This window comes from Marmota flaviventris, chromosome 14 (assembly GCF_047511675.1).
Source record: "Marmota flaviventris isolate mMarFla1 chromosome 14, mMarFla1.hap1, whole genome shotgun sequence".
NCBI lineage: Eukaryota > Metazoa > Chordata > Mammalia > Rodentia > Sciuridae > Marmota > Marmota flaviventris.
Window position 1 is genome coordinate 8573359 of NC_092511.1, and position 24432 is coordinate 8597790.

General features: G+C 50.1%; 1 protein-coding gene across 1 annotated transcript; it reads left to right on the forward strand.

The window, feature by feature from the left end:
• The first annotated feature begins 313 nt into the window (after positions 1 to 313).
• On the forward strand, positions 314 to 22652 carry Trib2 (tribbles pseudokinase 2). The gene is made up of 3 exons (XM_027937879.2): positions 314 to 1963; positions 6619 to 6911; positions 21831 to 22652. Exons 1-3 carry the CDS (start codon positions 1694 to 1696, stop codon positions 22297 to 22299), a joined length of 1032 nt encoding a protein of 343 aa, XP_027793680.1. The 5' UTR covers positions 314 to 1693; the 3' UTR covers positions 22300 to 22652.
• The last annotated feature ends 1780 nt before the right edge of the window (positions 22653 to 24432 follow it).

The window sequence follows — 24432 nt, forward strand, 5'->3', positions numbered from 1 at the left end:
CCAAGCGCGCGACGGCACCCTGGGCCGCGGAAGGATATTGCACTTTGTTTACCTCGTCTGGGCAGCGCGAGGGAGCTGGAAGGCCAGCGCAGGCGCCCCCGACCGGGAGCTGCAATGGCTGTGGCAGCCGCCGCGCCGCGGACTGGCGCGTTGAGCCGCCCGAGGACTGGCAGCGGCGAGGCTGATTGATGGGCGCTGGGCTCAATGAGGGGACCCGGGCGGGGGCGGGGCGGGGCCGGCTCTGGGCCGAGCCAGTCGCGGGTGCGGCTGGGGGCGGGGGTGGGGGCGCCGTGGAAATGTGTCGGTGACATTGAATGGGGAGACCGAGCGCGAGCGAGGCGCGCGCGCGCGCACACACACGCGCACACATAGCCCGCTCGCTCCGAGATCCCCGGCCACGTAAGTAACTATTAATACCGCCTCGCCGGGAGATGCGGGCGTGCTGAGCGCCAGGATTGGCCTCGGGCACAGTCGGCCAGCCCCTTTAATTTTTAAATACACAGTCCTCTCTTACCTCTGGGTGGCAAGGAAAAAAAAAAAAAAAGGAGAAGAAGAAGAAGAAGAAAAGCCGTCAATTTTCTCCAAAACAAACCCCGCCGGGCAATTTGGGTTGAGGGCTGGGGGAGACGGAGTGGTTGCAAATTACTCCAAGGCAAGATCCAGTTCTCCAGCTGGAAAGGAACGCCGCGGGTTGGCAGAGCCGGGGAAGCTTTCCGTTCCAGTTCCCGCTGGACCCCCGGAAGCTGGTGCCTGGGAAATCGGAGACCATTGATCCTCCTTGATCCCCGCCAGCACTTCTGGCTTCATTCGGAGGAAGATCCGGAACGCGGGCAAGCGGCGACAGCATGAGCCTGTTCTGACCTCCTCGCCGCGGGCCAAGCCCTGGGCTTTGTCGCGGTACCTGCGCCCGGCGGGGAGGCAACTCTGCCCCGCTTTTGCAATCTTTTGTTGGCAGCTCTGACCACTCCAAGTTAAATGATCCCTTGCTATTTTTCTTTTTTTGTGTGTTTGTTTAATTTTTTGGAGAGCTCTTGCGATCTTGGAAAAGCCTCAGACGCCATCTACAGTTAAAACGTAGGTAACTGCCCTCTCCGGCACCCCCCCCTTCCACGCCCCCCACCCTTTCCACCAAAAAAGGGGGTGCAGCGCGGATTCTGGCTGCCGTGCGTCGCGAGCCGGTAGACCCGTGCTTATTTCCTTTTTTCTTTTTGTTTGGTTTCTAACGCGTGGAGACTGAGCCTCCGCCGTGCGCTTCCCGAAGACTACACAAACTACAGCAGGGTTTCTCCGCCCCGTCTGCGATTCGGAAGGCTGCCTGGGGTTCGCTTCGGGAAACCCGGCGCTGCAGCTCTCCACCTTAACATTCCGGTTACTCATCTGTATCCAGTTGGGAAAAGAGAGAGAAAAACTAAAAAGTGAGGCGATTCTGCACATCGCTGGTTGCTTTGGGGTAACAAAAGGACCCGAGTTGCCTTTCGACGGAGCACCCCCCCGGGAGCCCGGCTCGGAGCGGACGAGGTGCTCGCGGAGCCCATCGGGGGCTTCCAACTCTTTCTCCACGTAACCCCTCTCCATCCCCTCCCCTCTGGTTCCTTTTTTTATACCGGTGGCACAGAGGCGCCTGCAGCCGCACTCGCCTGCGACTCCTCTCTCCAGCGGGTTTTTTTGTTTGTCGTGTGCGATCCCCACACTCATGAACATACACAGGTCTACCCCCATCACAATAGCGAGATATGGGAGATCGCGGAACAAAACCCAGGATTTCGAAGAGTTGTCGTCTATAAGGTCCGCCGAACCAAGCCAGAGTTTCAGCCCGAACCTCGGCTCCCCGAGCCCGCCGGAGACTCCGAACTTGTCGCATTGCGTTTCTTGCATCGGAAAATACTTATTGTTGGAACCTCTGGAGGGAGACCACGTTTTTCGTGCTGTGCATCTGCACAGCGGAGAGGAACTGGTGTGCAAGGTAAAGAGCCCGGGGTTTGGTTTTGCTTTTTGTCTTTTGAAAAGATTCCCCGGCCCTATGGAAGTGGCAGTCGGGGGCGGGAGGTCGCCAAGCCTTCGACCCTGGGGGAGGGAGTTTCGCGGGATAATTATCCGTGGCCTCGTTAAATGGTTTTGTTTATTTATTTGTCCATGTTGGACTAGTTGAGAAGTTTTTAGACCATTGCAGACAATGGGGCGGGCTGCAGCGGGGGCGTTTTGGGGAGAGCCCGAGGTGGGGAGGGCGGCGAGACTGCGCGGGGGCACGGACGCGCGTGCTCCCCGAGGCTCGTGGAGCTCGGTGCGCTGGGCCGGCTGCCGCTGCCCAGGGGATTTCTCCCTCTGTCGATCCCCCTCCCCTCCCCACGCGAATAGGGAATCCCCCGCTCATTTAAGATACTGATGACTTGGTTCCTTTAGCAGCCATTGTTCTTAGGAGCTTGCAGGTGTTAAACCTTTGTTCCAAAGGTGCCCTTTAAAAGCAACACAGAGAGGTGTCCCTTCTGGCTGAGCCCAGGGCCCCAGCGCGGAGAAGGAGTTTACAAAGATCTTTCTTTTGCCTGGAGCTTGGAAATGAGGGTTGGGGTGGCAATCCAAGCCGCCTGCTCACCTTGGGTGAACAGTGAATCCTTTGGGTCGGTCTTGTCTTTTTTTCTCATCTCCAGACTATCTTGCCAGCACATTTTCCTGATCCTTATTCCTCATCCCCCCTCCACACACCTTTGCCTGCAAGGTTTTGAGGCTAGCATTTGGAGCCCCCTGGAATTGGGGTGCTGATACAGAGATGGATACTTCAGTTTCCTTTTTGTCTTTGACCCTGAACAGTGACTGGCTTGTGTATGCATGTGTGTGTCTTTGTGTGCACTCAGGGCATCAGAGGAGGGATGAGAAGGGGAATTGTTGCAAAAAAAAAAAATTTAAAAAGACTCCAGTGGAGCATAATGCTACCCAGAATTGGACATAGATCAAGAATTCATTCTCACTTAATTTTGGATTTGCTCACTGTTTTTTTTTTTTTTTTTTCTTGCGGGTGGGGGTGTTCAGTGAGGATACGGGCGGGCTGCTTTTGAAATGGGCGCTGTCCTGCACATCTGTATTACAAATAATGCATCACACTTTTCCCATTAACCAGAGTCTGCTTTGTGGAATAACCTTATTTCATACCGAACTGGAGTATTCCATAGCAAAAATTGGGTTAGCGGAGATCTCTAGTTAGTTTCGTGATTGTTCAGTTCAGACCTTAGGTGAAATCAGACTCTTTAAATATTGCTGTTTGCATATATTTGGTATTTTGCATCTTTTCCGAGTTATACAGACTCAGTGCAACTGTTCCCGGTTAAACAAAATTCAGTAGGTGGCTCAGAGCTGGATTGGATTCTCCAAGTCCTGCAAGGTTGCACAATAGGCTAGGCATCCTCTGAAATGAATGAATTCCACAGAGCTGCCACTCTGTTCTGAAATATGCACATCACCCAACAGTGAGTGTTTTCGCTCCTTTTGCTCAACTTCAGTGTAGCATTTTAATATTTTTTTCGAAGGCTGGAGATGCTTTGAAGTAAAGAGACTGTGCAGCCAAATTCTGCAGGAACATCTTGCTGGTATTTCTTTGTTTAAAATCAGAGAAGTCTCTGGCCTCTGCTTGCTCTTTCTCCCTTCAGGTCCTTCAAGACATATTTCACTGTAGCTGACCTTTCAGTGTCATTTGCACACTTGCTCTCTGGCCTAAAACTGTCCTTAATCTGCTGGTTTAGTTATTGCAAAGATTGGATCAGCCCCTCACCAATTACAGTGTGGCTGCAAGTGGATTTAAGTGCAGTATCATTGTTCTGCTTGACAGAGGTCATCCCTGTGAGGCACAGCAGCGTCTGTTTTCCTGCCTTTCTACCAGAGGTGATGCGGGTGACTTCTGCAGACAGAGCTGTGTATATCCTAGGGAGCCAAGTGAGTTTTATAAAGCTGCATCTATGAACTACCTTGAGAGACACACCGAGGGTTCTTAGATCACTTCAAGGCTCAGGGAAATCTAATCATTGAATCATATTCCTTTTGATGTTTTAGAACATAAGGTTCATGTTTCTTAGCTCTGTGCTGACCCAAGAAAAAAGTCTTTAAAAACAGAATGGAAAGGTGCTATTCACCACAGAGGACTACATAGAGAATTCTGTAGGACACTCTGGGGATAGGGATTCCAGGGACATTTAAACAAAATGATCCAGCCTGTTTATTGTCTCCCGTGTGCCTACTTTGGCTAAGCAAGTGGAGGAAGGAGCTTTAGGGGGTCTTTAGCTGTATCGTTTTCATAGAAATGCTGGTAGCTACTGTGCAGACTGACATAAGTACTGTCTTGGCAGAAAGAGCACTTTCTTTTTGCAAACATTATTAATGGTGGCCTAATCTCACAGCCTTATCTGAACTGTCATATTATATAACTAAGGTTCCAAATTAAACATTTGAAAGAAGCTGGCAACCAGGCTTAAGGCTTGATTTTGCACTTGAAGGTGATGGTTTAAATACCAATCCAAGCCCATAAATGCCTGTTACAGCCACTAATAAAAGTTTGGCTCCTTCCCATTGGGAAAGCATAAGTACTTCTTTTATTTTTCATTTCTGTCCACCATCTTGGAATTTGGTATCTTCTACAAAGGGTATGGCTGTATTTTGAAGCTGCCACTAATGTATTAGATTGTTGTTTTCTTTCTTGAATTCTATGTCCATTCAGTTTTTCAGCAGTGAGCAAGGATAATAGGCTAAACATGCTGAGTCAAAAGCACCTTTTATTTTTTAAAAAGGCAACTGGAAACAGGAAGTATATTGTAAATAACCATAACTCGAGGCCCTGACGGCAAGATCCTGCAGCCTGGCTCTTCAGAGCAGATCAGGCTCATTATATAATACAGTGTCAGTAGCCCCTGCAAAGCGTTTATTCCTCTGAATTTTCTGAGGCTTCCCCGCATTCTGTTGCCTGCAGTCTGGGTGTTGAAGTTGACTCAAGCATTTCAGATTCCTAATTGAACGGGCCTCTGAGGTCACTGCTCTGAGGTCATCATTTGACAGTATCAGGGTGTGATTTGTGGTCTCTGGAGAGGCTGAAGTATTCATTCTTAAATTCTAGGGTGCAGTGGCAGCAGCTGTGTGCTTTCCTGAGCTGCCTCATTATGGTTCATTCACAACGATGCTGGTAACTTTGCTTCCTCAGCCCCAGTTAGCACCAGCCCCCTTGAGGTTCTTATTGTCCCTGTTTGACTCACAGATTTTTTTTTTTTTTTTTAATGCTTAGAGTGACTGAACTCTTGGATTCCTAAATGGCAGCCTCTGTCCCTGAATGAGCTCCAGAAGGCTTGGGATCCCTTTACAGGAAATCTAATATTGTGCATGTATTTGAGCTGGGTGCTGTCAGCCAAGAGGGGCAGTTTTAATCAAGATTCCTGGGTAGAATCAGGATCCAGGAAAGGTTGATGGCATTTAAGTCGGCATCTTCATTTGGTAGAGAGGGGGTGTCTAGTGACCCTGTGCTGGTGGCTGAGCCAGGATTAGTGTCCGGTGGTTCACACTCCTGTGTTTTCTCAGCACATTGCAAAATGGTGATCATGGACAGTATGTTCTCACTTAATAAAGCCATTTAAGAAGCTCAGTGTTTGCAAACTGATAACATAAAGGGTGCTGTTGGGGCGTTCCTCCTGTGGATTCTCTTGAGCCATGATCCCTTTCACCTTCCCTCATTCGTTACACCCCTGGTACCCTCCTCTCACCCTAGTACCCTCTCTCTCTCACCTCTGTCCTTGTCCTGGGAAGCAAGGACAGCCAGGTCCAACCCAGGCACTTGTGCTGCTGATTTAACTCAGGTCTTGAATGAATGAAAGCTTCCTTTCCAACCTCGGAAATTCTCCGTAGTGTTCATTTCAGTTAGGTCTCTTTCAAAAGGTATTGATGGTACATTTTCTTTTTAAGCAACAATGAGGTGGCATTTCACAGGCTAATTCTGATTCATGGAAAATCATTGCATAACTGGTTCATTGAGTTAGATATCCGTGGAGGGAAGAGGGATGCAGTCGGCTTCTCCATTGACAAGGCCTGCAGCCTGTTCTCAGCTCTGCCACTGGGGGCACGAGTTTTGTCTTCTTTTTTGAGCCTCAATTTCCGCCTCTGCAAAATGAACATACTGAATTTAGAAAACCATTAGGCATGGTAGGGGGGTATTAGTTGTTGCGATAGGATGCTAATTGATGTGCATTTCTTTATTTCTCTTTTCTTTGAAGGAAATAAGATATTGTCCATGCTTCTTAGGGTGTGTCACTTTCTGATCTCGCCCTAGTACTTGGAAAAGCAGAGGCAACTGGGCTAAAGGGGACAATGATAAAACTTAACATTTGTATGCTGCCTTCGTTTTCTCTTATAATCCTCCCAACACCAAGTGAAGAGTCATTTGCTTATTTTTCACATGACAGCTTGGAGAATCAGAGCAGTCGGGGCACTCAACTTCTTCAGTGCCACAGAGCTGACAGCAGACAGATCTGATAGGATCAGGGTTCGAGTTCGGTGTACTGTCATCTTAAACACATGCCTGTAGGAGGTGTTAGTGTCCTGAGATTCCGGGGTGTAGGAGGAGCCTCTGATTTGCTCTTGTTACTCCTGTTCTAGGTGTTTGAGATCAGCTGCTACCAGGAGTCCCTGGCCCCGTGCTTTTGCTTGTCTGCCCACAGCAACATCAACCAAATCACAGAGATCCTCCTGGGTGAGACCAAAGCCTATGTGTTCTTCGAGCGAAGCTATGGGGACATGCATTCCTTTGTGCGTACCTGCAAGAAGCTGAGGGAGGAGGAGGCAGCCAGACTGTTCTACCAGATCGCTTCGGCCGTGGCCCACTGTCACGACGGGGGCCTGGTGCTGCGGGACCTCAAGCTGCGGAAATTCATCTTCAAGGATGAAGAGCGGTAAGGCTCAGTCCTCTTCAGATGTGTGTGTGGGACAGGCTGCTCCTGCAGTCACGGGAAAGGTTGCAGTGAAGACTTTTTTGCTGACTGAGGTCCCGGTGAGGGCAAGACAACGGGAGGTCAGAGAGCAGAATATGGCAGTGTTTAAGTGCCATCAGAAAATAAATACCGCTGTTCTAAGGTGTCATTGAATGTGGGGTAGTCAGTGACCTAGCGAGTGTGTAGGGTTTCTTGTCATGAACTCTTCAGGTGCCGGCAAACCAGGGTGGCATTTTCAATGCCACCGAAGACAGGACTTTAAAAAATGCTATACCCCGCAAACACTGCCTAGAATCGGTTGTATATAATTCAGTCACTCCTTCAATAGCTACTTCCAAGCCTGTATTATGTGTGAATCACAGTTCTCAGCATTATGAATAGCAGATGAATTAGAGCCACCTGCCTTCTGAGAGTGTTGCACCTCTTAACAGAGGTGAGTTCCTGGATCCCATGGGAGCTGGGGTGGTGGGGGATGTCACTTTCAATTAGGAATTAAAGGGATAAGAAGGGTTTTGCAGAAGAGGAGGGTGACTGGGTAGCTAAGGCTTGAAAGGTGAACGTATCCCGTGCAGTGTGGGGAGGACCGCCCTCCAGGTGAGGAGACTGCAGTTGTAATGCGTGCCTGTGACATTTTCAGTGATTTCAGGAAGCAGCTGCACAGGACGCTGGGCATCTGGATTCCATTCATGGTTCTGCCATGAACTCATTACTTTCTATGTAGCAAACCCCACTGGGGCTTTGCTTTCTCTTCCAGCTGACTTGGGTTGTAAAAACTCCTTGAGTCACTTTTTTTTTCTTTTTATGAATATGCATTTTTAGAAGGATGAAGGCCACGGAGTCATGTGCATTGATCACTGTATTCCAAGAATTACTTTTTAAGTGGCTTTACTTACTGGTGTCATGGAGTCTTAGGACTGCCTTGAAAAAAGAGGCCAGTGAAATAGAGGACCCACCGTCACAGAGTCATCCTGGTGGATCACCTGATGGTGGGGCCAGTTCCCTTGTTCTTTTAGTTACTCAGCAACATGTTTAGCTTGCTTTCCGTGGTTCAGGCACAGCCCTGTGATCAGAGCTTTCCAGTCGGTTGGCCATCCAGCCCAGTGGCCTGTGATAATTTCAGGCTATGGCTTAGAGAAGTCCAAGGACACCCAGATGAGTGAGATCCAGCGATGTGTGCTCTGTTATTTTAAATTATCATTTTTTATGTGCTTTTGAATCTCCATCGTTTGAGCTAATTGAGAAGTTAGTGTTTGGCAAGCTCGTTGGTATGAACAGAGGGAGAGGGCCTGTGGTCACTCAACCCAAATGTCATTTTCATGGTGCCGATATTCCAGCTGCATAGGCGAAGAGCAGAAGGCGTCTGTGCTTCCTGGGCTGCAGAAGGTGGCGATTTTTTCCATGTTTTTATCCACAGAGGGGAGTCGTGGGCAGCTAGTATTCTGGTTATTGATTTTGATGCCTTTACCTTTATTGACACACTGAAGAAGGGAGACTCTCCTAAGATTCGCATGTGGGACCGACCCTCACATTTTCTGTTCTGCAGCCTAGGCATTTCTGCCCTTGGAACCTGGAGACCCAGGTCCTTACCCTGGTCTTGATTTTAATGGCCTTTGTGGCCTTGGACACCTCCCCAACACACACACACACACACACACACAACTTTCTCATTCCTCTGTGTGGCTCTGCTCTCCTGGCTCTAAGTTCTTCTCAGGCTATAGCACTCAGGTCCATACTTCTGGGAACATTCTTACGGGGGAGCTGCTGAGCGCCAGCAGAATACCCCTGAAGGTGTTCTCTTGCCGCTCTGTGTTTCACTTCTCTTTGGAGATTTAATAACCTCACCTACAAAAACAGGAGATGATGTCTTTGGCCTCTTACTATACTGCTGCACTTCAGCTTACTTGATTCTGAAAGTTGGAGAGGCAGGTGTCCTTTGGTCCATGTTGGAGTGGCGCTCTGAAACACGGAGTGGGAGGTTTCACCTAGAAAGAGCAGAAGTGGAACGAGGTTCTCCAGCAAGTCAGCTCAGCTCTTGAGAAATCCATTTGCCTGGGGTGGGGGTGGGGTGTGTGTGCACACCCTAGCCAGGCCCTCCCTTAGATCTGCTCCTATAAGCCTCTCCTTTGACTGTCTCATTGGAGAAGGGTTTTTCTGACCTCAGTGAGTATCGCGTGGCCTGCCCAGGGATAGCAACTGTGTGTTCATGCAGTGAGCCGAGTAGGGTGGATGCCCCCATGGGAGCAGGCAAGGACCCCGAGGTTCCAGCACACCATGCTTCCTCCCTCTCCTTCGGCTGCCAGGAGGGGAGAGTGTTTCCCTCAGTGTGGACAGCTAGCTGGAAGCAGGTGATGGCCTCAGGTCAGATTGCAGGGTCCCTACTGCGGGCTTTTCCCCTGGGCTCACGCCTTCTTTCTGAGAAGATTTGTAAGGGTGCTGAGGAGCAGTGTAGCAGAGCCAGAATCCTGATGACCCCAGGCCCAGAGAAGAAAGGTCAAGCTGCAGGAAACTTCCCAGCTGAGGACCAGGGTCTGTGACATTCAGTCTGGGGTTATGTGTGAACTGTGAAGGAGCTCACCCCTCCGAGAGGACTGCAGAGGGCTGCTCCGTGTGAGCGAGAAACCAGAGCGACCCAGTGGAGCAGACATGTGAGAGCAAAATACTAAATTTGAAGGGTAAAGAGCTTTCCACCCTCAGGAACCAGTCACACTGAGACTGGCAGGAGAGCACCTACAGCCACACAGCCCTGCAGCCTGAACAGTTGTCACAGCCCCGTGGGACCGTCATTAAGGATGGCGTTCCCCATCTGACTGGTGAGGTTACTGGGCCACACAGGGCTCCAGGTCACATCCAGTGTGTGGAGGCAGCCAGCCTGGAATCTCTCAGTGCCCCCAACACTGTCCCCATCATGCTGCATTCCCAGTGGGCTTGCTGCTGGGTGAGGACAAGTGTTTCTGTCTGGGCAGTTTTGCCAAGGTCACTTCTGTGTTCAAGGACACTCTAAACGTTCTCATCAGTGGCTAATAGAAACTTCTGTCCTCGTGCACCTATCAGCTTTTTGTGAAAGGGGACTAATGCCTAGTCTCCTGTTTTCTTCTTACCATTGTTTTGTTTTGTAACCTCTTGATTTCAGAATGTGAAACCTCTGGTTCTGTCACTCAGCATATTTCTGCCTCTCTGTTTCCTGGCTTTGCTGAGTTTCGCAGAAGAGTCTGTGAGTTTATTTGCCTGGAGAGTGGCTTGCACACAGCAGGTGCCCATGCTTACCGAGGGGACTCCTGATCTCACTGGGGCCAGGGCACCAGGAGCTCTTGACATGCATCCTAATTGTGGCACCTTCAGTGGAGTTACCAACTCTATTGGGTTGAATCTGAAAGAGTTTTGAAAACTTAAACCATGGTGTCTGTGTCTGTTTTCTGACGTCTGATTCATTCATGAGAAAAGCATAGAGGCATGTTGGCTGCGCAGCGTCATCAGACACCTCACTGATGTATCCGTCTTTTCTTTCAAGGACGTGCTCCTTGTCCTTCTGTGATCTTGAGCCCCCTGGAAGGTGGAGGAGCAGGTAGTGGAGCCACCATTCAGAACAGGACTGCCCGTGAGCCGATTGCTCTTGCAAAAACTGTACATTGCAGAAGTCTCTAGCTATGCTGCCCGGACCATCCCTGAACACATTCTTAGGAGCAGCACCTTGGGTTCAGTCCCCACCATAGCTTTGGAAACATTGTTCTTGGGTGGCACAGGCAGTGCCCTTGTGCTGAATGAGCAGCAGCTTAGATTCTTCCACTTCCGTTTTCCTGGGATCTGGGTTCTAGATTCAGATGCTGGCTCTACCACCTGTTGGTTGCCTGGGCTTGGACAAGTCATTGAATATTTCTGAGCTGTGGTTTCCTCAAAGCAGAAATGATAATGACATCCCTGGAAAGTAGGTGTGAGTATTAACTGGGATGCTGCTGTGATCCATGGGTAGCACAGGCACCCTAACGTGGCAGCTGTGTCTGGAGTCATTGAGAAACACCACCAGTAGAGATGACAGCCCTCGGGACTCCCTGAAGAACAAGGTCTCTCTGTGGCAGCCTTCTCTGTGAACCTCAGAAGCATAGCTTCAGATTTAGGCCATACCCTTCTCCTTTCTGTTTAATTACAATCACTAAATCAATGCTAAGAGGTTGACCTGCCGGTGAAGTGCATCTGATGGGAGCCTGTTGCTCAGGAAGGAGGAGAGTTGACCAACTGCAAGAGGAGGGGGTGACAAGGATACTGTCTGGCCTGGACCAGCCTCTGTGTCTCGGGCTCTAGGCTGCTCCTCCTCTCCACCCCATGATGTTTCTGCATGGCAGAGCACCCCTACTTTGTTCGCATTGCTCAAAGGGTAAATCTCAGGATCCACAAGCATGGAGCAGCATTGTGGATCCCACCTCTGTGGAACTCACCCCGGGCACACTCTTCGCACCCACAGTTTCTGCAGTCAGATCTGAGATGGTGTGTGTGAGTGGCCAGGGTCAGCCTGCAGGGCAGGGTCCTGATTCTGATAGAAGGTAGAGTATTTCCCCAAATCTCCAAAGGGGGTACCCGATGCCCTCCTGCCTTGGTCTCCTGTGGGGTTGGGATGATCTGCTGGCACAGCCTGGTGTTAAGGGCCCGGAGTTTCAGTGTGGGCCTCAAGGGAAGGACTGGGCTTGGGAGAAGGCCTGCTACTTCCTGCAGAGTGAGAGCTGCCCACTGGGTTCCGCTCCCTGCCCTTGCATACTACCTAACTCCTGCGCCAGACCTCCTCATGGGTAAAGTGGCAAAAAGAAGATCGTCGTAGAATTAAAGGAATTAACACAAGGAAACTCAGTGGTTGGACGTAATCAGCTGTATGCTGGCCTTAGTCTCCCACTACCTCACATCTCCTTGTGGTGACAAAAGATGGGAAGAGCCCCTTATGCAGGCACACCCTTGGGCTGCCTAGGATGAGCTGGTGGGACATTGTTCCCGCAGCAACCCTGCTTGGTTTTGTCCACTGGGTTTCTTCCTGGGCACAGGGCTTCTTGCCACTCCGCCCCCCCAGTCTCGGATCAGTGTTGACATTTCCTCACTCAGAAATGTCTCATGTGAACCGAGAAACACGCCTCTTTACATGTTTCTTCTTTGGTTAGAAGATCTTTATCTCTTGACATGGCAGGTTTCGTTTTCTCTGCAGGGTGGAAGCCCATCAGTGCCTGCCTCTGCCGAATGGCAGCTGGGAGCCTCCGCAGGAACTGAGGGCAGGGGCCTTTTGGTGTAATGAGTGCCCGCTGGGCCTCCCTGGGGCTGGAGGCATTTCCGCCTACCCCCAGCGAGGAGGTCAAGGCTGTCCTTCTCAGGAGTGGGTTTCTGCATGGGCTCCTCCTTAGGTCTTCCAGTTGCCTCCCACGAGGCTTTAGTATCTCACCGAGTGCTGAGGGTGGAGGCGAGGAGCTCAATTCAGATACAGCCTTTCTTTCATTAAGAGCTAGACCCATTTTTTCAAGTTGCAGGCAACCCGTGTTTTAGGAAAACACCTTGCACTTTTTGCTTTGAAGGAACAGAGCTCCTGGGAAATTCCCTTCCCTATGTCGACTAACTGTACTTGAGACAGTACCAGCCCTGGAGCCACTGCCCCCGCCCCTGCTCCCCAGGGTAGGTAGGTGTCCTTCCCCCACAGCATCCCTTTGCCTTCGGGGTACCTCATGTCCTACTCTGCTCTCATGGTCCATGTGTGCATCTCTGGACTATCCTTGTCCCCTGCCCTGATGGACCAGGAGCTTCCTAGGACAGAGACTTTCATGGCACCTGGAACACGGTGGACATTGCTATATGTTGACTCAATGAAAATCTCCTTTTTTGGGTAAGAGCAGCTCAGACTGGATTCTCATGACAGGGAGAGAGAGGGCAGAGATGGAGATCATTTGCAAGTAGGTCCTTGCCTGGAACTGGAGCCCGGAAAAGTGGAATCCCCATGGAGACATCTTTTCAAAGAGAGCTGGTTTCCAAGTCATACGTCGAGTGAGAAATCAACCCATCACTCTCATTTTGATTAAATGATTGATGCCAACATGACATCTATTTAAGACACTGTTTTCAGTGTCTAAAGCAGGCTGTAATTTTATTTAGGAAGGGCTTTGCGGATCACAGAGAAGACTGAGCTTGCTCAGAAGATTGAGCTTGCTTAGAAATAGACAAAACAGTGGATACGCTGGCAGGATTTTTGGCCTGGCTGTTTGCTACTTAGTCAGTTAGCTGTGGACTAGTCTAGGGCCACTGGGGAAACCAGGAAGAGGGCACAGTGGTGAGATTCTTGATGCCTCCATTTAGCCCTAGGATCTTGGTCTAGTGCCTCTGAGGTCAGTGGGGATAATGCATATAAAGGGCATTGGAGGTTCTTAAGAATGTGGCTGTCACTGCTTTTAGTTGTCATCTTGTGGCTTCCAGCCTCATCCGTGGAGATTCATCTATTCATTCAATAATTACTTATTAAACACTTGTTGTGTGCCAGGCACTATCCTAGATGCTGGAGATATGGCAGTGCTGAGCCAGACAGAAACCCTGCCCTCATAGGACCTATGTCCCTGAAATAATATCCAGGCCTCATAAGTACCAGAGTGTACTTACTATAGCACTTAAATTAACTAATTAAATTCTAGCTGTTTTTGAATTACCCGATTTAAGCCCAGTGAGTGCTCTTATTATCACCGGTTTACAGATGAGGAAATTGAAGCCCCTGTTTTACAACCCCTGAATGGCATACCTGGGCTTTGTTACTCAGGTAGATGGCCCTGAGCGTAGGCTCTCTAGTGAAAGAGTGTCTTCAGGAAAAAAATACCCAAGTTAGATAATAAAATACTGCATCTTGTTCCCAACCCTCAGAAAGAATGTTCCTAGGCAGTTGAGCACCGAGTTGCTCCAGGAGAACTGACCAGTGGAGCAGATGGTTTTCTGAGCAGTCAGAACATCACTGGGCCCACCAGTTAGCCGACCCTGTGGGCAGTCCCCAGGTTTCAGTTTATGGGGTGAGTTTTATTTTCTTCACAGAACTGTGAGGTGGGGTCTATCATCTTTCTACCACCATGCCTTGAGTAGAACTCAGCATTGTCATTTGATGAAATGGATGTATGAGCAGCCCTCCTGCCCCCAAAGCAAAAATGTTATAAACTAGCCCCCCTCTCTAATATTAGCAGTGGAAGGCAGAGTGTGGAAATGCAGTCTGAAGGTCCTTTCCCCACCACTGGTGTGATCTTCTAAGTGACAAAAACAGAATTTAGCCTATTCAAACTCTCTTCGGGCTAAGTAGAGTCACACTGAGGTGTCCTGAGCTACATCCAGGCAGAAGGTTGGAGCTGAGGGGAGGGGGCTCTTGCACACAGGATGCTAAATTGCAGACATTTATTAAGCACCTACTAGACCTGTTCACAGCTAGTCCTTGCAGATGGAAGAAACAATGGGATAATTATTTCACAATTCCCGCAGTGGAAGGGTGTGGAGGGAGGTCATATCAGGGGGGATGGGCTTCTGAGTCTGGTAGGACAGGGAGGTTCCTGTAAGTGAGCCAAGCCAAGCGGCAGGAAGGATCTGGTGCAGGAGGAAAGTGCCTCTGGAAGATCATCCAGGGGAGGGAGAGATAAGACTGGCAGGAAAGCTGTGGGCTAGGGCCTTGACTCTATTCATCCCCGACCTTGAACTTGACCTGAAGCCCTGGAGGAGCCACTGACAGGTTTTCTAGGACAGGGACAAGGTCAAGATCGTGATTCTGGAAGCTCATATGAGGGACTGACCAGGAATGGCCAGACAGGGAGCTGGGCCTCTATTTCAGGGTGATGCTGCTTGAACTGGGACCTTGACTATGGAGCTGGGGGGGGCGGGTGTGCAGGGAGTTGGACTCATCCCTTTTGTCTTTAGGTGTGAAAATAATCAGAAGGGCAAGGTCCTTACTCAAGCTTCCAGATGTGTTGGGAGCAGCACTGGTTTTCGGACCCCCTGTAGGTGCGCTCCGGTTTGGGGCATCGTCCTGGTGGAGCACGCTGTCTGGCTGGAGAGCAACCTGCCCTTGCTGCCCTCCACGAGCCCTGTCCTCCCCACCTAGGAAGCTCAATAGCAGCAGCAGCACCACCACCTCTGGATGCTCCTGTCTAGCTCTGAGCTGCAGTAACTTCTCTGAGAGTCAAATGGGTTTATTCTGGGGAGGAAGGAGCCCGCTTCAAATGCAGGGAGCAAGTGGAGAGTGGAGCATTGATGGGGAATTCCCACCAATGCTGCGCTGTCCTGGGTTTCCCCATCTGTTTCCATGGTGAGCAGTGTCCTGAAGGCCCTGAAGCGTGCAGGCTGCCCTGTGTGGAGTTTTCCTGGAGGGCTTCCAGGTGGAATGACCCCCGCTCGGCCCAGTTAGCCACAGTCGTCAGAGATGTACTCCCCACACTGGGCTCCATTGAAGTTGGGCAGCTGGTGCTACAGAGGACACCTGGGTACTTGGCCCCAACGGGGTTTCTCATCCCAACTCTGCTGTTTCCCAGAAGTTTCTTTCATGTTTCTAACCTGCAAGGGTCCCCGCTGTGACCTGGTGCATCATATCAGGGCAAAGACACCCATCTTCCGGGTTTGCAAGTAATGAGAGGCTTGTTCTTTGTTCCACCTCATAGAACCAGCCAGCTGCCTCCCTGGGAGCCCCTCTTTAGCAACTTCCTCCCTCCACCCTGACTTCCCCAGGGCCTCCCTGCCCACCTGAGCCACCTGAGATTGCAGTAGGGTGGATTCGCTGAATGCACAGGCCTCAGTAGGCTCTTGGGGAAGTCCATGCAGGTATGAATCCAGATCAAATGGGGGACAGCTGGTTTTGAATAGTTAAGTGGTGTGTCCATCTCCAGTGGGGGTCTGAGACAGCAGGATGCTCCCCCCAGGCCCCTCTAGCAGCCCTCAGGAGGGCTTTGTCCTGCCCAACTGGACTCGCCACCAAGGTCACACTTAGGAGTGAGAGGCAGAGCCAGGCCACACCTGGCTACAGTTATTTTCCCCTTGGCCTTCCCAGATCCTAGACCTGAGACCTTCCATGACTTTGTGAATATCTCTGACCTCAGGCCACGGGACTTCCCCTCCCTGCCAGCCCCTTTGTCTGCTGAACTCCAGCCTCAGCCCCACCCTGGCCCACCCTGTTCCCATCTCTTGCTGCCAAGAACTCAGGGTGAGGCTTAAAGGTTTAAAAGCAAAGCACAATTTGCTGTGGAGGCTGTTTCTGCTGTTATGGGCGGAACTCTCAGCTGTGAGGCTAAAACCCTGGGTTCAATCCTAGCTCCTTCCTCCCTCACCAGGTGACCGTGTACAGGTGGCAGCAGCTTCTGTCTTCATCTAGGAAGTGCAGAGGTCCAGCCCTCTCTGTCCACATGGCAGCTATCACTTACAACTGTTGGGTTCAGTGGTTTTGATGCGACGGAGGCTGAATAAGTGGGGCCCCACACTTGTCCCCATCCATTCAGGGTCCCCTTGAAAGTTGCTCCTTTTTTGATACTAGGTAAATCTGTGCTGTTGGTGCCAGGCTGTATTTGGAGAGGACAATGGTGTTAGAATCCTTCCAGCATGGATTCAGACCCCCCACACACCTTTTTTTCAGTTACCCTATATATGGGTTAGACTATTCAATTCTCTCTGCCTTGGATTCCGTCTTTGTTAGGAAGTACATCCATATCATAATGGATGATTATCGGAATCCTAGTATCTCTTAAATTCTTCATACATCACTACTGTTCTTGTAAATGTAACCATTATTGGGATGATAGAAGGCCACACAGAAGCATTGTAGTCATGTTAGCTTAACAATTAAAGGAAACCTTAAAATCAGACATTTAGAAGCTAGAAGAGGCCTCTTTAGGGCCTTGTTGCTGTTTGTTCTTATGTTGGAGAAGGGAAGCTGATGGAGCCGGTGGTCACTGCTATTTGGACTTAGTGGTGCTGTGGTGGGTGGGGTGACGGGGCTTTCAGGGCCCACCCATGATGTCCTGCAGCTAATGGGAAAGGAACCACATGCTGCTGGTCCTGGCACACCCCTCACCTGGCACACCGTCTGGTGATAGAAGGCCCAGCACTGGGCCAGGCCATCCGTGACTACTTACGTGTGCCACGAGGAGTCCTTGTTCATTCAGCCAGTCAGGAGCAAAGCAGATGACTGCTTCCTACCAGATTGCAAAAGGCACTCAGCAGCGCAGCTTCTCTGGCCAAATGCATCCTGCCCTGGGCTCCTGCCTGCACAGGGATGTCTTCTCCTTAGAAGAAAACCACCGCCGTTTATAGTTGTGTGGTCACAACCATTGCTCCACTCCCACTTGTCACTTTCCAGAATCTTCCTTATTTGTAGACCATCTCTGGTTCTACCTGCCCTGCACATCCCAGTTCCTTCATCAGGACTGAAGGGCTGGCCTGGGCACACAGGCAGGGGCGGGAGCCAGGACAGGAACACAGGAAGGGATGTGGTCACAGCATTCCTATCCACTTCCACATGCCTGGGGCCTGCAATTTGTATTCTCCTCTGTCTTCCCCACAGGCTCTGAGGTTGAAGGTGGGGACTTCAGTTTAGTAGTAGGATCCATAGAGTTACCACCATTTTTTACAGATCTGCCACCTGGGCTCCCAGGGGAGTTTGTCCTGCATTACTTCATGGAATCTTTACAAACTGAGAGGATGGCTGTTATTTTATGAGTCATAGGTGCATCCCCAATGCCCACTTGAGGAGCTCAAGCAGAGTAAATGCTCGAGGAGTGTCTTTAAGGCTGAATGATTAGTGGGACATTTGAATTCCTAGGTCCACGGGTGCTTCTGGTGATTTTTATGAAAATCAATTAATTTGCTTGGGAAAATTATCATCCCTGGGGGATGTTTAGGGGACATCAGAAGTTTCAAGACTGTCCGTTCATTTCTACTCTAGTTTGTAGCTGCACCAGCTAAGGCCCTTTCCATGCATGGTTTGTCCTGTGAGACAGTGAGGCCAGCATCCCTGCAGCCCCCCAGCGGGTCCTCTGGCTCCGGAGCTGGGAAGCAGCGCCTGCCTGGCCTCCCTCTGCTCCCCACTGGAAGGCCCATGTTTAAGGACAGAATCCAGACCCAGTGCGGCAACCCTTGCCTGCAAGTGATGTAAACAAGGTCAGGGTGTTCTGAGAAGGAGGCAAGGTCGGAAGGCGCCCGCCCGCGAGAGCTGCGTTTCCTCCAGGCTACTCTTCCCCCTGGAAGCTTACCTCATGTACTTGAGGAGAGCATATAAATATACACACATGAACCTCCCTGGGTTTGGAACGCAGATGACGTTTCTCACTTGGAACTTAGCAACATTTAAGGCTAGAACTTGACTGGTGTCACTTCTGCACGTGCTTTGCTTAGACTGCCTTGTTCTGCTGCATCTGTGCTGGACCAAATGAGACAAGCAGCTCCAGCCCAGCGTGCTATCACCCCAGCCTCTAAGGGAAGCGGGGTGGAGTGCCCCCTAGGTCAGCCTACAGCAGCTGAACTTTGGCAGCATGGGGAACGGTCTTGTTAGTTCATTCTTGAATTCTTGAAGAGGTCCACTCCACTTGGGGTGTTCATGGATAAGACAGACCTTGACCATTTTTTAAGGCCCTGGTCTATGATATGGAGAAGGCCTTGGGGACAGGCGGTCAGGATGCTTTCAGTGTAGGGGCATGCTTCCTGGTGGTGGGTGTGGGGAGGAGGAAGTCAGAATCTACAGTTGTGACCGGGAAGGGGACAGGCAGGAATAGGACCGCAGGTTTGGCTTGGCATAAAGGGCTTCCTGTGGGAGGTCTGTTGGTTACAGGGCAGAGCCAAGAGCAGGGACAGTGCAGGACCGTCTCCTTTGTTCTCATGGTGAATGACTGCTCAGGTGTGTCCTGGTGCTCGAGGTACAGCAGCAGCGTGATGCTGCTCTGCATCCAGAGTGACCTCATCCCCATATCCAGGAGCTCCTGAGGGGAGGAGGAAGGATCACCAGAAATGGCAGTCGCAATAACACAGAGTATGCATGCCAGCCCCGTAATTCACTGAGTGCCACCTTTCCCAGGGAGGGGCGATTGGGGTGCAGCCCAGCATGCTACCACCCCAGCCTCTAAGGGAAGGAGGGTGGAGTGCCCCCCTAGGTCACCAGCAAGGCCTCTGCCACATTTACTGTCCTTCAAGGACAGACCTGAGCACAGCTGGGGAGGGGCATCCCAAGCAGCAGGACAAGGCAGAGGCCCCTAGGGCCTTTGTGGAGCATCAGGGAGACAGGGATGAACAGAGGGAGTGCATTGAAGGGGAATGCAGGGGTCATCCCACAGCCTTGGCAAAGAAATTGATCTGCATATGGATGAGACCATGCAGGGCTTCCACACCCCTGGAGTGTTTTGTCAGGAACAGGGCCCCCATTCCAAGACTCATGCCCCTCCCACTGACCTGCCCTGGTTACACAGGTGGGAGGGCCTCTTGTCTCTGTTTTTACTATTCCCACAGCCTCTCTGCTGCCAAGTCAGGGAAGAGCTGCAAGGCTGGGAGATGCTATTGAGAAACCCCCAGGCCTGTGGTTGGGGTCCCTGCTCCTTGCCTCTCCCCACTGCTCTGCCCTTGGTGGCACTGACCCATCTCCATGCATCTCTGAACATCTGGCAAGGCTGGGGGTCAGCTTCCCCAGCCCCCTTAGATTAGGAGGAGCAAGAGGAAGACAGATTTGTTTTTAATCGGTTCAATTCCAGATTAGCACAGATAGACCCTCCTATTTTTATAGGGCATTAGCCGCAGGGGCAGGAGAAGCACGTGTCTACTCTAGATGATAATAGAATACGGGTGCACACATCAAGAAAAGACATGTTGTTGTGTATCACAGAATCCCAGAATGGTAGAGCTGGCAGAGACATTACGGCTGCCTTGTCCAGATGGTTGCATGACAATGTGAATCTATTCCATTGCTAGCGAACCAACTGTACACTTAACAATGATAAGATGGTAAATTTTATGTAATGTATATTTTACCACATTAAAACCTTTTTGAAAGCATTGCCTTCTCTGGCGCTTGTCTTTAAGCCTAAGAGATGCAGTTTGAGTGACCTGGCCCTAGACCCAGCCGGGGAGAGAGTGGGTGCTTGGAGATGTGCCTTTCAGATGCAGGGATCAGTGGTCCGGATGCTGTGGGCCTGGTTGTGCCCTCTACGTCCTGCTTGTCACTGTCACCTTCACAGCAAGCCTTTGTGGGGCTCATGGGACAGGAGCAACCAGGTTTAAGGCACCTGAGAACTTCCGGAACTCTGCAGGGCAGTGCTCTGGCCAGGAGAGTCAGGGGGGACTCTGTTTCCACTCAAGCCAAACTTGGTCTTTCACTCAAAAGAACTGCAAGGCAGGAAAAGGAGAGGGCCAAGGAGGCTCCTGGGTACGGTGAGAGGCTGTGCCAGGAGGGCACAGGCAGAGGGTGGCTCTCAGTGTAGCCTAAACAAGTCACTCTGCATCCTGGTCCTCAGATTCCTCCACAGTACATTAGGCATGATGAATTGTGAGATATCAGCTTACTTATGAAAGTATTTGCCGAAGGGAGGGAAGGGGGTATGAGAACAGGAAAGATGGTGGAATGAGATGGACATCATTACCCTAGGTACAGGTATGACTGCACATACGGTGGGACGCTGCATTGTGTACAACCAGAGAAATGAGAAGTTGTGCTGCAACTGTGTGTAATGAATCAAAATGCATTCTGCTGTCATATATGTCTAATTAAAGTACATTTTTAAAAATAATGAAGCAAAGAATAAAGATCAGAGCAACAGAAATCCAACATACCAATTTTATCAATAATTGCATTAAATGTGAATGGATTAACTATAGAGTATTATATTTAAAAAAAAAAAAAGCTTTTACCAGAAGGACTTTTTTATTTTGTACTCAAAGATGATGTGAGTCTTGCTGAGCTTCAGTGTAAGGTGCAATTTCTCTACCTCTTTTCCCAGCACATCAAGGAAAGTCCACATTCCCGTTGATAGTTGTGCAATCCTTAAGCAGCAGGAGGTGATTGGGGGCAGAGTGAGTGGTGAGGGAAAGATCTCGGGGGGTCATGCTGCCACTGTCACAAACTTACACACACCCAGAAGCACAGATGTGTGGCATGGGCAGGAGACGTAGGTAGCCCGAGTCTACTATAAGTACCAGGTCAAGAATCAGACCTTGGGAGAGTGGCAGGAGGGACAGGAGACACATCCGCAGGAAATCAGGGAATAAGATGGAACTGATAGGAGGGTCTCAGCCTTGGAGGGGACAAGGTGATGATACCCAGTCCTGCTCAAACTGTCCCTGTTTCTGTTTCCATCCTAAAGAGGCTATTGGCAGAACAGGAAGAGCAACAGGGTCAACTGAGTACAGAGTGAAGTCTTTATTTCCCAGCTAAAAGGCTGTGAGCCTTGATATTTTGATCTGTGAAATGGAATACTAAAATCCATACCTGACGGCAAACACTGGTGAGGCCAAACCGCACGGTGAATGTGCACTTTGCAGCCTGCATCCTACCTTGTCAGGAAGTCATAGGCAGAGCTTGCGTGGACTTCCCAGTTGGTTCAATCTGAGTTCACATCCTGTGAGACCTATCATGATTTTGAGAAAATCACTCTTTTTGTCCCCTCATCACCAAGACAGGGGTAATTGTAATGTCATTGATGGTTGCTTAGTTGCTAAAGATTTGAATTCCCAAATAGATGATGAGTTTCAAGAAATGACCTTGCCGGTCTTGTCTCCCCCTGTGTCCCCAGCCCTGGAATAGTGTCATGGGTGGGAAGGAGGAGCAGATGGATGAATGGATGGATACAAATGAGCGGCCTTGGGAACACAGGCCTGGGAGCTGGGTCACCTTGCCTCTCTCGTCTCTCAGCAGCTCATGTCTTCCTGTCTTCCCTGCAGGACTCGGGTGAAGCTGGAAAGTCTGGAAGATGCCTACATCCTTCGGGGAGACGATGACTCCCTGTCCGACAAGCACGGCTGCCCGGCCTACGTCAGCCCCGAGATCCTGAACACCAGCGGCAGCTACTCGGGCAAGGCCGCGGACGTGTGGAGCTTGGGAGTGATGCTGTACACCATGTTGGTGGGCCGCTACCCTTTCCATGACATTGAGCCCAGTTCCCTCTTCAGCAAGATCCGCCGTGGCCAGTTCAACATTCCAGAGACTCTGTCGCCCAAGGCCAAGTGCCTCATCCGAAGCATCCTGCGGAGGGAGCCCTCCGAGCGGCTGACCTCGCAGGAAATCCTGGACCACCCTTGGTTTTCTACAGATTTTAGTGTCTCGAATTCAGGCTATGGTGCTAAGGAGGCGTCGGACCAGCTGGTGCCGGACGTCAACATGGAAGAGAACTTGGACCCTTTCTTTAACTGAGCTCACGTCCCCCAGAGACTTAGCGGGTACCAGGAGCGAGAGGGCCCCAGAAAGGAGTTCTTCCAGGGAACGTGGGGCCTGGCTGGGCAGCATGAGGGACACTCACTCTCACCTGTTTCTGGGATCAGAGAAGGAAGCCTTCAAGGAGCTGGCTGAACATGTAGCACAGGGACAAGAGAGGCGGGCAGGGGTGGGGTCGGGTGGACAGAAGCCCCCCAGCTCCTCCCCCCGGTGTAGCCTGGGAGACCACCCCTTGCCCACTGGGCTGCTTCCAGCCAACCCCACTTTTCATTTTTGTTCAGAAAGTAGTTGCCGATCTTGATAGAATCAAAACTCTCTGCCTCAAACACACATCTTGGCATTGTACTGTTAGCATTTAACTTCTTGTTATGATTCAGGGAAGGAACGATTGGCCGAGGAGGTTTTTTTTCTTTTATTATTCTTCTAAACAAGCCAACCACCTATGTGATAATCAATGGGATTCACTCAAAAAAAAAAAAAAAAAAAAAATTCGGTGCACACAGTCTGACCTGAAACCTGGGTGCTACACTAAAGGAAAGCAGAAGTCCAGTTGGTGTCTCTTAATCACTCTCCTCAACTCATTTCTTCTAAACAGACTCTTTAACGTCCTGCTTATGAAATGACATGTTAAGGCTTTGCTCCCTGAAGGGGAAAAAGGTGTCCTCATGGGTTCTCCTGTTCCTTGTCAACTGGTTTGTGGCGGGAAGCTATTAGAAGTCCAGCTTCCAGACGCATGACACTAGGGTAGCCGAAAGGGGAAGAAGAAAGGAAAAGAGAAGTTCAACTCCTGTTTGGTTTGTGTCCTTTGAAGGGTTTGCCTGGCAGGTCCCCCTCTTTGCTGAGTGACAGCAAGGGCCCAAGAGGGCGGGAAGCTCCTGGAACCCGGAGGTTGTGCGACTCTCTGATCTCAACTACACATTTTGTCTTTGCTTTATGGGAAACTAGTGGAATGAAACAGGTTGTCCCCCATGTATAAAACACAGGGCAGCTATTTAATTTTCTTTACGAAGAATGATCCCTTTGGCTCGGAAGGCCCTCTGGTTTGGACAGAAAAAGCGGGAAGGATGATAAGCTGAAAGTTTGGATGATATAAATAAAACATCCCTCTATCCCAATGCGCACCTTTGTATTTTCAAAAACTCTTCTATTTATTAAGGAAAATGTCACATTGTGATGTATTAAGCCAGTACTTCAATTACGGGTCGACTTGGGATGACATGTTACATGCTGTAGTTAACATTGGTAATTTCTTTTTTTTTTTTTTTCTTGTTTGAGTATCTCTGTCCCTGAAATAACCTTTTATTTGGCTTTTCTAGATAGCTTTATTTGATTTCGAGTGGCAAAATGTTTTTTATTATGGCTTTTCTATTGCTGTATGATACAGAACTCTTTTGGCATAAATATCTGTGTTCCCAGTACCTCAGTTGTTTGGATTTTACGGCCTGTATATGTTTTGTGAAATGGTCCTGTTTTTGGGTAGGTAACATGTGGACTCTAGTATGTAAATGTTACTTGAATCTGTGCTTCATGATAGTATGTGGCATGTATGTGCAGACTCTTGGATGCTTTCTGCCTGCTCAGCAGGAGCCCCTGTCCCCAGGAGGGCGGCTTCACGGTTCACAATCAGGAGACAAGGCGGCCATCGATTTGCCCTCGATTCTATTTTGATAATGGAGGATAGAGAGGAGAGGCTTTTTTACATTCGGAAGATGGTGCTGTGTCAAGAGGATCTTTTTTCTTCCCTCTCCCCTATTTTTTAAGTACCTTGTAGGAAGAAGGATTGGCGACGTGCATGGTGGGGATCGATGGCCTCTGGTGCTTTGTCCTGTATTTGGTTTAATGTTTTTGTCCTAATCTCTTCAATCAATAAAATTGTGCGTATTTAACTAAAATCCTGAGGCTCGGGAAGTAATGATTTTCTAGATACCCCCTGATTGGTGGCACCAGACACCAACCCGGAGCTTGTATGTTCTCTAAGGTGTTCGCTCTGCAGGGAGGGGAACCACAGTCACTGTGGATAAAAGCTGCCTTTGATCCTTTTGGGGCATCTGCTGGCCATGTAGGTGTAACAGCTCAGTGAATTAACCAGCCTCGCGAGGGATGAGTTACTTC

What these genes read in the sequence shown, in the direction of transcription:
- Trib2 (XM_027937879.2), top strand. Translation starts at nt 1,694, where the DNA reads ATGAACATACACAGGTCTACCCCCATCACAATAGCGAGATATGGGAGA. An exon ending in GAGAGGAACTGGTGTGCAAG is followed by an intron (nt 1,964 to 6,618) that starts GTAAAGAGCCCG and finishes CTCCTGTTCTAG; the next exon opens with GTGTTTGAGATCAGCTGCTA. An exon ending in ATCTTCAAGGATGAAGAGCG is followed by an intron (nt 6,912 to 21,830) that starts GTAAGGCTCAGT and finishes TCTTCCCTGCAG; the next exon opens with GACTCGGGTGAAGCTGGAAA.